The 13233-nt window shown below is 50.5% G+C and overlaps 2 protein-coding genes across 2 annotated transcripts in view; one reads left to right on the forward strand and one right to left on the reverse strand.

The window, feature by feature from the left end:
• The window catches only part of LOC137600161 (protein kinase C-binding protein NELL1-like), a 131653-nt gene that overhangs the window by 67864 nt on the left and 50556 nt on the right, over positions 1–13233 (reverse strand). The window lies entirely within an intron of this gene.
• On the forward strand, positions 6821–10354 carry LOC137600169 (piggyBac transposable element-derived protein 4-like). The gene is made up of 2 exons (XM_068321623.1): positions 6821–7005; positions 7870–10354. Exons 1-2 carry the CDS (start codon positions 6902–6904, stop codon positions 9785–9787), a joined length of 2022 nt encoding a protein of 673 aa, XP_068177724.1. The 5' UTR covers positions 6821–6901; the 3' UTR covers positions 9788–10354.

The following is a 13233-nucleotide window of genomic DNA, read 5'->3' on the forward strand; positions in this document are numbered from 1 at the left end:
CCCTTGACACCCCCCACCATCTGAGTTTAATGCTACCTTTAAAGCCCCCGATGCTCACTCCATTTCTCTTGCGCTAACGCGATCTCATCAATCTCTCATTCTTAAAAGCCCTGTTTCGTTTCACCAGTCGCCACGGCGACGTCCTGTAAATCAGATTTTTGGAACTCGGCACAATTGATGCATTTCAAACAAAACTCACCCCCTTTATTCTCCTTTATTCCCCACCATAAATCAGACAAAATGGAACGTCCAGGTGTCGCGCACACACAGTGCCGGAGCCGGATCAGCGGGATGTACGCCACCCCCAAGAAATATGAAGACATCCTTTAAGAAAAGGTCCATAAACATGTCCTCCATGCAACCTGTGGAATAATACCCACAATCCAAAGCAGCGCCCCTCCAAGACGAGCCACCAATCAATCTTCCTCGGATATACTCAAAAAGGACGAATAGATGGACGACCCTGAACGCATCGCCTTCACCAACATGGAGCGAAGGCAATGTAGGACTCAAAGGAGACGGTTATTCTGACGAGGGCGCCTCCATTCGGAGGTTTTCTAGCTGCATCCAGTCGAAAAAGGTAGGCAAACAACTCGTTGAAGGAATTCCATTCCTCACCTGCCTTGGGAGCATCTGAAATCCCACAGGAGGGACTTGGAACAAGAAGAACGTTCGGAATACCCTTCCTTGCCGGTCGCCCCGTGGAGCGAGAGGAGGTCACAGTTAGCAGATGAAACTACTTCCTCTCTGCTCGTGATGTCCCACCGTCTTCAGATCTCAGCGTGTCGACACTTCACATTCTGTTTATGAGGTAATGAACATCACACAGCAGGTCGCACCACAACCATAAGTGTTCTGGGAACAGCAGAGCAGAACCAAAAGCAGAAAGCCGGTTCGGCCATGCAAGACGGATCGACAGAAGAACCGACTCCTTGCGCTAAACGAAGACAAAACCAGCCAATTGTGGGAAATTATGTAAATCCCAACATGTGGTGGCGAAAACATGCCTACACGAGGGGAGCGAAGCTAAGTGCATGTCATTGTGTACGGCGGATGTAGGCCATTTCCTGCCTGGTATGCCTCGGGCATCTGGAACTATAAACCGCAATGTACCTTTCAATTTCCTTTAAAACGTACATGTGTGGCCATGTCTGCAGAGGGTGATTGTTAGGCGCTATAGCAACCGCCAAATCCATTTAGCATTGCTAGATAATGAGGACCGAACGGAGCGATTACCTCCGCTGCTCTCCAGGACGGCGGTGGCGGAATGCTAAACAGCTGTCGAGACTGAATCCGTCCAGTTCGTAGCGTTTTTCATTTCTCGCCGCGCCCAGAGGTCAAGTTGGCCAAGAGAGCCGCGGGGGGGCTGATGTGTTTCTTCAAATAATGGACTCGTTTTCTTGGGTCTTCAAAGACGGCAGCAGGTGCACACCCTCTAGGTCTCAACCAGGATTTGCCATCAGTTGTCCAAACCGAGACGATTTGACTAAAGCACCCTAATCTTGTAGGGTAGTCTAGAAGACAACTTGCCACCTCTAGCTAGGCTGCCAAGATGCATTCATCTTCAGATTTACGATGTCAGGTCGACCACGCCCTCTGGATGGCAGCGGAATGCCCCTACCATTAATTCCTTGTCATCATGCGCCACCCATAAGATCACCAATCTAGAGACAAGCGATAGAAACCTTAGACTCCTACTTCCAACACTTCCTGTGTTGTTTTCAATCGTAGGCCTTGACCTGGTCATGATGTCGTTCATGCGGTCCACGGCCGCCAGGAGTGCACAAACCCAACCATCTACACGCAGGACCAGGCTGGTCTATCTCCATCTGGAGAAGCCAGGACACTTGGTAGGAGACAAACGGACACACTTTGGGCAGAGAAGACCGGTCTAAGTCAAACAGGTTGACGTCTATCACTAAATAGAGTTGGTAGCTCCACCCAGAAGGTTTCCCAGTGGTCTACGCCTTGGGTCGAGGCAAACGATGACAAATTGCTCCGGCGGAGACGGAGAGATGGCTCTGGGACGAGAAACCCCAACCCAATCGACGTTCTGCTGGCCCCCGCTGCTCAATGCTGACTGGCTGTCGTGACCCAGGAAGGTATAGACTGCTGTCATCGACGACAATCAACACCCGCCCACCGGAGACAAACTGAAAAAGAAACAGGGAACAGAAGTCCGACCTGAAGGAGTCCTACAACAGGAAGGAAAACTAACGTCGATGTTTGACGGATTCAAACCAGCAGCTGTGAATTCACTGGGAGGACTGGTCTGACTCTTGATTTAGACGTGATTGAAACGGTTCTGATGAAACCCCCAGGCTGACGCTCGGCGGTGAAAGACTATCTCGGGTGAATCTATTGTTCACGACTCGGGTCGTCTGCAGATATTTTATCAGACGCTGGAGGAACACAAAACAAAACCATTAAATCCAACAAATGGATAAATATTAAATATGCATCTGAAGCAACTTCCAGCTTTTAAGGTGCGACAAAAACACAAAATCTGCCCTCAACTAACTCATAAATAAAACCAGGAAGGCTCCGTGATTACCCCGTTGGGTAAAAATGGAAAATAAGCAAAACAAGTCAATTATCTGGTGGAGAACTCCGTCTCCTCTGCACCAAATGGCGGCGCCGGGCTGTTAGCACGAGGTGCGACGTGACGCGAGCGTATCGATCGCCTCAGGATGAAGGTCAGGAGGAGTTTGTTCAGGATGAGGCTGTCAGGGCAGGAGACGGTTGGATCGCTGCCAGAGACGACCTGAGGACCAGGACTCCCCCGGGGGGGCGGAAGTTTGATTGTTCAGAAGGAGAGATTGGATTTGTTTCAGCGCGAGTGGAGCGGTGAGAAAGTCCACACTTTTGTCTGATTGGACATCTGTGCTTTCATCTGATTGGACGACGATAAAGATGTTTGGAAAGCTGGTAAAGACTGACTGCACTCAAATCTGAGGGAACGTTTGGATCGATGTTCAGTGGGGATAATTCAGTAGGATGAAATTATTAGATTTAATTACATTTTAAATTATTAAATTAATTAAATTAAATTAATTAAATTAATTAAATAACTAATAATTATTCAATTAAATTCTAAATTATTAGTATAACATTTATTATAAATATTCCAGAAATCCCTCCTTACTCATCGGCCGTCGTATCCTCATCCTTTTAATAATTACACAACTTTTAGCGTCCAAGCCCCTCCCTCACGCCGTCTTCACTGTCAAACGATGTTAAGCGTGTCGAGGGCGACGGCTATCACGTGTGGTACGTGAGAGGGCTGCGTGTTAGCAGAGAGCATTATGGGATGGAGAGTGGGAGGTGTGATGATTCGCTCGGTGGAGATGAATCATGCCGTCTGGGGGGGGGCGTCGACCTCGTGGCGTTCCAGACGAGCTGAGGGACGAGGATTCTGTTAACCCTTTCAAAAACACGCACACGCCGACACGCCAACCGACAGTCATCAAAGTTTCAGTGGCTCTGCGCCGCTGTCTGAAATCGACCAATCACTGAGCAGCATCGCACGGCCGTCCAATCACAGCAGCGTGCAAACATCTGGAGGTTTAGAAGCAAACTTCACCTGGTTTAACAGCTGCTTTAACCTCTGTTGAAGCAGAGCCACGCCCCACTGCATCATGGGAGATGTAGTTGACTCTTCATGTTAAAGAGAAAATGTTCACTTCAGACTCACTTTATGAAACGAATGAGATCAGACAGCTGGGCCGGCGTGAGAGGACATGAGACCACGCACACACACACGCACACACACACACACACACACACACACACACACACACACACACACACACACACACACACACACACACACGCTACCCTGTCCACTGATTTGAAGGGTCTACAGAACAGACGTGTCATGCATCATTCAGAGGTCTGTCAGGAGGCTGCAGACGACTTACTCTGAGAGCCCAGATAGGACTGTCAGGGGAGTGTGTTCACACACACACACACACACACACACACACACACACACTCACACACACACACACACACACACACACACACACACACACACACACACACACACACTGCCAAATTAAAGCTCGATTCTAGGGCACAAAGATTCACGTTCACTTCAATTCCAGCAGCTGCAGACGAGCAGAAGGCGATCTATTTATGATGTATCCATCCGCCAACACGCGGTAAAGAACAAGATGCGGTCTCACTGATGTCGTATCCATCCGCCAACACGCGGTAAAGAACGAGATGTGGTCTCGCCGATGTCGTATCCATCCGCCAACACGTGGTAAAGAACGAGATGCGGTCTCGCCGATGTCGTATCCATCCGCCAACACGTGGTAAAGAACGAGATGCTGTCCCACCGATGTCGTATCCATCCGCCAAAACGCGGTAAAGAACGAGATGCGGTCTCTACTTTACATCTAAGTCTTTTCCTCCCCACAGTTTTGGATTTTGTTGATTAAAACTTTTATAACTTTTTTGACAGGATGTAAAATTAACTCTCTGACGGAGGAATCGTTTCTCTATTTAAGAAAACATGCACATAATAAAAATCATCTGGGCTACATGGAGTGGAGATCATGTTGGTGTCAGAAGAACGGTGTAAACCTGCTGAGGTTCTGCTGTGATTCTGGAGCCTCGGGGGGGTTTTGTACCTGGATGCACCAAAAACCTTCTGCACAGCAATTTGGACGATCAATAAATAATGAGACTCGCAGTTCTTGAGGCGCGAAGCGACGAGAAACAAACACACCAAACGCTGGGATGTGAGTAAATGGGGACCTTTAAACTGTGCAGGAGCGACGACACCCTGAATAATTCACCACTGTTTCACGACTGGAGCTGAAACCGAGACGTTCCTGCAAACATTATATTGTATCTGTGGATGAGGAAATATTTACCTCACCTGAAATGGAAAATAACAGGTTATTAAGAGCGGCGCGGCGCGTTAAACCTGAGTTTAACCTCCGTCAGCGCCGGGAAGGTTTGGTGTTTAAACACGGAATTTATTCAACGACAGAAAATTAGACAATTATTGTGGTGATTTTATTCTAAACGCTCCGGCGGGTTGTTGTTAACGGACAGAGTCTGAACCGTGTGTGTGTGTGTGTGTGTGTGTGTGTGTGTGTGTGTGTGTGTGTGTGTGTGTGTGTGTGTGTGTGTGTGTGTGTGTGTGTGACGGTGGACCACGATTCATTCAGCTCCAGTCCGTCACGAATCGGGTCGTAAAAGTGAGGAAGAGGCCATTCAGCTGGGCTGCGCCGGTGCCTCAGAGCTGTGATGGGGAGGGGACGTGAGGACACCCACGGAGCGCGAGGTCCCCACCTGCACCCACGCCGCCGACACACACAGTCACAGCAGCAGGGCTACTACCCAGCATGCTTTGGTCTACATGAGGTCTGGACACAGTGATAGCTGGAGGGAGACGTCTGATTGGTGCACAAAGGTGATCCGTTCATAGTGTGAACACCTCTCACGTAGCATAGAGGACGACGTGCTAACAGATGCTAACAGGGCGCTACCGCTCAGGTTGTTCAGGTTTTAGCAACACATCAGAAATAATCAGTGTGCGACGATTTGCACTGATGTGAAACAGAAACACAGGAAGTAGTCACCTGAGACACAGGTGTCACCTGAGACACCTGAGACTGTCACCCGAGACACAGGTGTCACCTGAGACACAGGAGTGTCACCTGAGACACAGGTGTCATCTGAGACTGTCACCTGAGACAACGGAGTGTCACCTGAGACACCTGAGACTGTCACCTGAGACACAGGTGTGTCACCTGAGACACAGGAGTGTCACCTGAGACACAGGAGTGTCACCTGAGACACCGGTGTCACCTGAGACACAGGAGTGTCACCTGAGACACAGGAGTGTCACCTGAGACACAGGAGTGTCACCTGAGACACAGGTGTCACCTGAGACACCTGAGACTGTCACCTAAGACACAGGTGTGTCACCTGAGATACAGGTGTGTCACCTGAGACACAGGCATGTCACCTAAGACACAGGCGTGTCACCTGGGACACAGGCGTGTCACCTGAGACACCTGAGACTGTCACCTGAGACACAGGTGTGTCACCTGAGACACAGGCGTGTCACCTAAGACACAGGCGTGTCACCTGAGACACAGGTGTGTCACCTGAGACACCTGAGACTGTCACCTGAGACACAGGTGTGTCACCTGAGACACAGGTGTGTCACCTGAGACACAGGTGTGTCACCTGAGACACAGGCGTGTCACCTAAGACACAGGCGTGTCACCTGGGACACAGGCGTGTCACCTGAGACACCTGAGACTGTCACCTGAGACACAGGTGTGTCACCTGAGACACAGGCGTGTCACCTGAGACACAGGTGTGTTAAAACCTTCCCATGAACTCAGACTTGGCTTCTGTCCTCAGGACTTCCTGTTTGTCCTGCAGGTTCTTACTGGTTGCATTCGGGTCACATGGTGTTAAAATGTAAATTTTAATTTGACATTTAAAAATTCAGGTTAAAACAAAACTTTTTTATTAAACGCGGTAAAACGGAGGAGGAGCAGCTCTGAACGACTTCCTGTGATTCTAAAGAATGAACGTGTTTTATGGTAATTCATTAGTCATTAATATTCATGAGAAAGACACCACGTGTCCAACATACGGGTTCCTCCCCTCCTCAGCCAATCCCAGGCACGCACTGTTACGTGAGACCCGCGTGCGTTTCCTGGCAGCTACGTCCGTCCAATCATGACGCAGTATCGTGACAGCGCGCGACACTCGCAGCCAATGGGAGTGGTCAGGGGCGCGCGGGCCGGCCTCTCGGACCGGAGCCGCGCGCGTGAGAGGAACGACGTTCAGTCGGTGGAGTCGGGTGGGGGTCACCGGTGGCGCGGGGGGAGGAACGGAATAAAGGCCCCGGTCCAGATCACCGGACATGGTGCTCTCAGGGTCCGAGGACGAACCGGATCCGGTCCGCTCCGGGTCCGAGTCCGACAGCCTGACCGGTGACAGCAGTCTGGACCTGGACCCGTCAGAGCCGTGAGTACCGGGTTCGGTCTAACGGAACCGGGCACACACGGGTCACGTGACCCCCGAACAGAACCTCACCGGTTAACGAACCGGGTCGGTTTAGAACGCGGACACGAGACACGGGAGCGCGCAAAACGTAACAATGGTCCGGTATCAGCGGCCGGTCGCCCCCCCCCACCGGTTCCTACCGGGGTCACGCAGGTGGAAGGTGCGCGCCACGTCACGACGGGCCCACGTGACCCGAACGAACCGAGCAGCAAAGTTCTGATGAAACGTTTTGACGGTTTAAACCGAACAGATCTGAGGAGCAGAGGCGTTAATCCCCGGGGCTGGGGGGGAACGGCCCACCCCCAAACACACACACACACACACACACACACACACACACACACACACACACACACACACACACACACACACACACACACACACACACAACTGCTAATAGGAATGTTTGACCTTTCTTTACTACGACTGCTCCTATGTTGATAATAATAACAATTTCATTATTATTATGTTATTAATAATCATTAACATTTACAACTCAATTATTTTTATTATTATTTCTTATATTATAATTATTGTTATTTTATTCTTATTATAATTATCATTTTCTTATTATTAATCACTATTATTTTTACTATTATTTTATTATTAATCATCTTATTCTTATTTTTGTTATTATTATTATCAGTTTATAATATTATTATTATGTTTAGTTTATTATTTTATTAATTATTATTATTGTCTTATTTCTAATTACTTTTACTGTTAACTATTTTTATCAGTTGTGACATGACGACGTTTCTATAAACATGTTTCTAACTCGTCTTCCTGCTCTACTTCCTGTTTCCGCTGCCCCCCCCCCCACAGGGACGACGTTACCGATGACTCCTCAGAAGACGAGTGGAATCGGACCCCCACCAAGAGAAGAGCGTCGGCCAAGCGCTGCTGCACCCCCTCTGCTTCTCCACGCTCCGCCTCCCTGAAGTCTCCGCCCAGGAGGTGGGGCCTCCGTCGTGAGAACGGGCGCTCCCCCAGGAAAAGGAACCACAACGAGTCCACACCCACCAACAACCACTCCTCTCCCAAGACTGTCAAGACCTCCTCCCCGTGCAGGAAGCACCAGCCTGGGGCCAGGGGGGAGGATGAGGGGGAGGACGGAGACCGGTGGCGTGATGTAGACGAACAAGACGTCGAGCCGCCGCAACCGCGGTTCAGACCGGAGCGGGCCCCGGGGCCACAGCTGAGCCGGACCGCCACGTACACGCCGCTGGAACTCTTCCAGCTGTTCTTCTCCACGGCGGTGATCGACACGCTGGTGAGGAACACCAACGCCTACTGGGGGAGGAAACACGACGGCCGGCAGCCCAGCTGGCTTCCTGTCACCAGCGCCGACATGTACTCCTTCCTGTCCCTGGTCCTCTACATGGGCATCGCCCCGCTGAAGACTCTGGCCGACTTCTGGAGGGGAACCAAACTGTTCAACCTCCCGTTCCCCGCCTCCGTCATGCCCCGCCGGCGCTTCCTCGCCATCTCCCGCGCCCTGCACATGAACGACCCCGCGACGGAGGCGGCCAACGACCTGAAGAGAGGGACGCCGGGGTACGACAAGCTCTGCAAGATCCGACCCCTGTACGAGCAGATCCTGGAGGCGTGCCACACCTTCTTCCACCCCTACCAGCACATCTCCATCGACGAGCGGATGGTGGCCAGCAAGGCCAGGATCGGGCTCAAGCAGTACGTGAAGAACAAGCCCACCAAGTGGGGCTTCAAGCTCTTTGTCCTGGCCGACTCGGCGTGCGGATACACCCAGAACTTCTTCGTGTACGCCGGAAGAGAAGGTACCCCCACAGGGAAGGGGCGGAGCTACGATGTCGTCATGAGACTGCTGGACATACCCTTCCTGGGAAAAGGGTACAAGCTCTACGTGGACAACTTCTACACCAGTCCGACTCTTTTCCTCGACCTCCTGTCACGAAAAATCTGGGCTTGCGGAACGGTCCGACCCAACGTCGCCGGCTACCCCAAGAAGAAACACAACGACATGACCAACAGGACCCCGCGGGGGACCATCCGCTGGATCCGACGGGACAAGTTGCTGTTTGTCAAGTGGTTGGACACCCGGCAGGTGACCATGTGTTCCACGCTGCACAAAGCGTACAGCAACGACACGGCGACGCGCAAAGTGAAGGAGGCGGACGGGCGGTGGGCGGTGAAGCAGGTACCGATTCCAGGTAGCATCAAAGACTACAACCAGCACATGGGGGGCGTGGACCTATCGGACGCTCTCATTTCTTACTACAACGTCCTCCACAAGACACGCAAATGGTACAAAACGCTTTTCTATCATTTCGTGGACATCGCCACCGTGAACGCCTTCATCCTGCACAAGCAAATGTGCAAACTGCACAATCGCCCTGAGTTGAGGCAGAAGACCTTCAGGGAACAGCTGATTGTGTCCCTGGCTGAGATCGGGTCGACGCCCCGCCGGGCAGCGCCGTACACCTTTACCACCTTCCCCTGCCCCGTCCCCGCGCTTCCTCCATCTAACAAAGAAGCAACCGCGTCGTCGTCCGGCGCTCCCGGTTTGGGCCACCTCCCGGCGTACTTTGCGGAACAAATGAGCAACGTGTCCCCGAGGTACCGGGCCACCGCCGGCCGGCGGGCGTGCGTGCTCTGCAAACGGAAGTCACCCGTCTTTTGCGGCGCCTGTCAGAAGACGCTCTGCTTCACGTCTGTCAGGAACTGCTACAGCGAATGGCATCGCAGCAACGGCGTCTGTGCGTGAGAGTTCTACTCAGGTACCATCGGTACGACCCGCCCTGGACGGACGGGTCGACGGCGGCAGGAAGTTGGGGAAACATCCGTCTCGATCTCCACCAGCAACCAAATGTCAGACCTTTTGGCTCCTGGACTCCAAGAACTGAGTCATGAAAATAAAATCCAGGTTCTCAAACAAATTTACAAGCCAAATATTCACCTGGTGCCAAACGGGATGAAGCTGACCCCCGTCATCCGGAAGCATCCGTCTACAGACGTAAACGAACGTCTTTCTGGAGTGATTCTTGTCTGTGTTTGTTTTAACTTCGTATCCAGGCTGGTAGAAGTAGAACAGATTTATACTGTTTAGAACCTGTGGTGCCTGAACCAATAGAAAGTATAGAAATGGATGTATGTAGGCGGAGTCTCCATCTGGGATGAACATATTCACACAAAAAGGAAAAACAGACCTCATAGGAGCAGTAATCCTAACCCCTAAACTAACCCGAACCCTAAAACTAATCCTAACCCGAAAACTAAACCTAACCCTAAAACTAACCCAAACCCGAAAACTAATCCTAAAACTAAAATTAACCTTAAAATTAAACCTAATCCTAAAACTAACCCAAACCCTGAAACTAATCCCATAACTAACCCAAACCCCAAAACTAAACCTAACCCTAAAACTAACCTTAAAATTAAACCTAATCTTAAAACTAAAACTAACCCAAACCCTAAAACTAAACCTAATCCTAAAACTAAAATTAACCTTAAAATTAAACCTAATCCTAAAACTAACCCAAACCCTAAAACTAATCCCATAACTAACCCAAACCTAAAACTAAACCTAACCCTAATCCTAAAACTAACCCAAACCCTAAAACTAACCCTAAAATTAAAACCAACCTGAAAACTAAACCTACAATTAAAATGAATCCTAAAACTAAACCTAACCCAAACCCAAACCTAAAACTGAACCTAACCCTAAAATTAAAACTAAACCTAAAATTAAAATGAATCCTAAAATTAAACCTAACCCTATCCCATAAACCAGGACTAACGTCACGTTTGTGTTTGTTTTATTTTAAACTTCTGTTCTGCTCGTCTTCCTGGTTATGCTAACAGCTACTAGCGTAAACATCAGTAGATAACCCTGACCCCTGACCTCTGACCTGTCACTGATGTTATTCCAACCACCCTAAACGCTCTCGGTCGTTCCGTGGGCGTGTCCACCTACAGACCCTGAATCTGAGATGCAGAATCGATCTACCTCAAAGGCTTCTGGGAAAACCGACGCATCGTGTTCACACGTCCATCTTCAGAGCCTCCGGTCGGAACCGACCCTGGACCGTCTGGTTCCACAACAAGCTAACGTTAGCATCAGCGCTACCTCATCACAGAGACCCCACCCCTCCAAGCCTGACACACACACACACAGTATTGTCTTTATAATGAATATAAAGCAGTGACCTCTGACCTATAGACCTGTGAACACCCCGGCTCCAGCGCCGGGTTCCTACCTCTGATCGATCCGTTTCCTTAGTTTATTCTGTTTGGGACTGTTTTATATCCAGATAAAATCTTTGACACATCCCTGTGTGGCGTTTTGGTTTCTGTGGTGTGTGTGTGTGTGTGTGTGTGTGTGTTAAATGTGACGAATGTTGCCGGAGTTGTTTTTTTCATCTTCTAAACAAATCAAAGTGTTATCAATGAAATCTTTAAATCTGTTAATCTATTAATCTGTTAATCTATTAATCTGTTAATCTATTAATCTGTTAATCTATTGATCTGTTAATCTATCACACTGAAGACGCACCTGAAACATGCGGATAAGAGACGAAATGAATCAGACGGATCAGATCTGGTGCTAAACGATCGCCGTGACAACAGGCTCTTCCTGTAGGAACCTTAAAGGGGCGTGGCTAGTGATGTCATCACCACAGCAGGAATCTCGGCGCTCGTGAAGAAGGAAGACATTTGAATGAACGGTGGCGGCGGCCTGAAGTCAACAACACGCCTGAAGACACACCTCTTTTCTGACGTCCCACCAGGTAAATGGGGGCGGGGCTTGCTAGCACGCTGCCGTTAGCATGTTTTCAAAGTCGTTTGCTACTTAATGCTAAAGCTGAGGGAGGATTCGGGGTTAAATCCAGACTGAAGGTGTGACGACCTCGTTCAACACGCTTTAAATAATGATGAACACACACACACGCTCCACCCGTTAGCATTTCAGCGCCGCCGTCTGCATATGTAAACGTGTCGCTGCAGAAGAGATAGCGAGTGGCGGCGGGCGGGGCCAGAGGGGCTGATGGGAGCTGAATCAACACTAAGCAGACGTGACGGGCGGTGACCCCGCCCCACCCCGTTTCATCCCGGCTTCGCTCCGGTCGGATGGCGGCGCTGCGCGGGATGCTACGCTAGCGTTCTGCTGTGATTAATCACCTGATAGAGAGGGGGGGACGTGACGATCCACCCGCCGTCGCCGCCGCTGGCAGATAAAACGCTGTTTAACCTCCTGCCAATCAGACGCTGTTTGCCCCCCCCCACGGTAAACTGGGAGCGTTTGTGCCGACGCGGCGCCGGATCTCATCTCTCAGCTCATAAAGCAGAAGAAACGCAAAGTTTGTTTCCGTCTCACCAGGGATTAATAATCTGCAGCGAGGACGAGACGGGATTATTAATGTCTGCACAGTTTATTCAGTGTTTCACTGCCACTGGAGCGTTAGCGAGGGTCGCTAAAGGTTAGCCGAGGGTCGCTAAAGGTTAGCCAAGGGTCACTAAAGGTTAGCCGAGGATCACTTAAGGTTAGCCGAGGATCACTTAAGGTTAGCCGAGGGTCGCTAAAGGTTAGCCGAGGGTAACTTAAGGTTAGCCGAGGGTTGCTAAAGGTTAGCCGAGGGTCGCTTAAGGTTAGCCGAGGGTCGCTAAAGGTTAGCCGAGGGTCGCTTAAGGTTAGCCGAGGGTCGCTAAAGGTTAGCCGAGGGTCACTTAAGGTTAGCCGAGGGTCGCTAAAGGTTAGCTGAGGGTCGCTAAAGATTAGCAGAGGGTCGCTAAAGGTTAACGAGAGTTGCTAAAGGTTAGCGAAGGTCTCTAAAGGTCAGCCGAGGTTTGCTAAGGGTTAACCGAGGTTTTCTGAATGTTAGCCGAGGGTCGCTAAAGGTTAGCCGAGGGTCGCTAAAGGTTAGCGAGAGTCCCTAAAGGTTAGCGAGGGTCGCTAAAGGTTAGCCGAGGGTCTCTGAGCGTTAGGCGAGGGTCGCTAAAGGTTAGCCGTGGGTCTCTGAGCGTTAGCTGAGGGTCTCTGAGCGTTAGCCGAGGGTCTCTGAGCGTTAGCTGAGGGTCTCTGAGCGTTAGCCGAGGGTCTCTGAGCGTTAGCCGAGGGTCTCTGAGCGTTAGCTGAGGGTCTCTGAGCGTTAGCCAAGGCTCTCTGAGCGTTAGCCGAGGGTCTCTGAGCGTTAGCTGAGGGTCTCTGAGCGT

Source organism: Antennarius striatus, chromosome 1 (assembly GCF_040054535.1).
Source record: "Antennarius striatus isolate MH-2024 chromosome 1, ASM4005453v1, whole genome shotgun sequence".
In the NCBI taxonomy this organism is placed as follows: Eukaryota; Metazoa; Chordata; class Actinopteri; order Lophiiformes; family Antennariidae; genus Antennarius; species Antennarius striatus.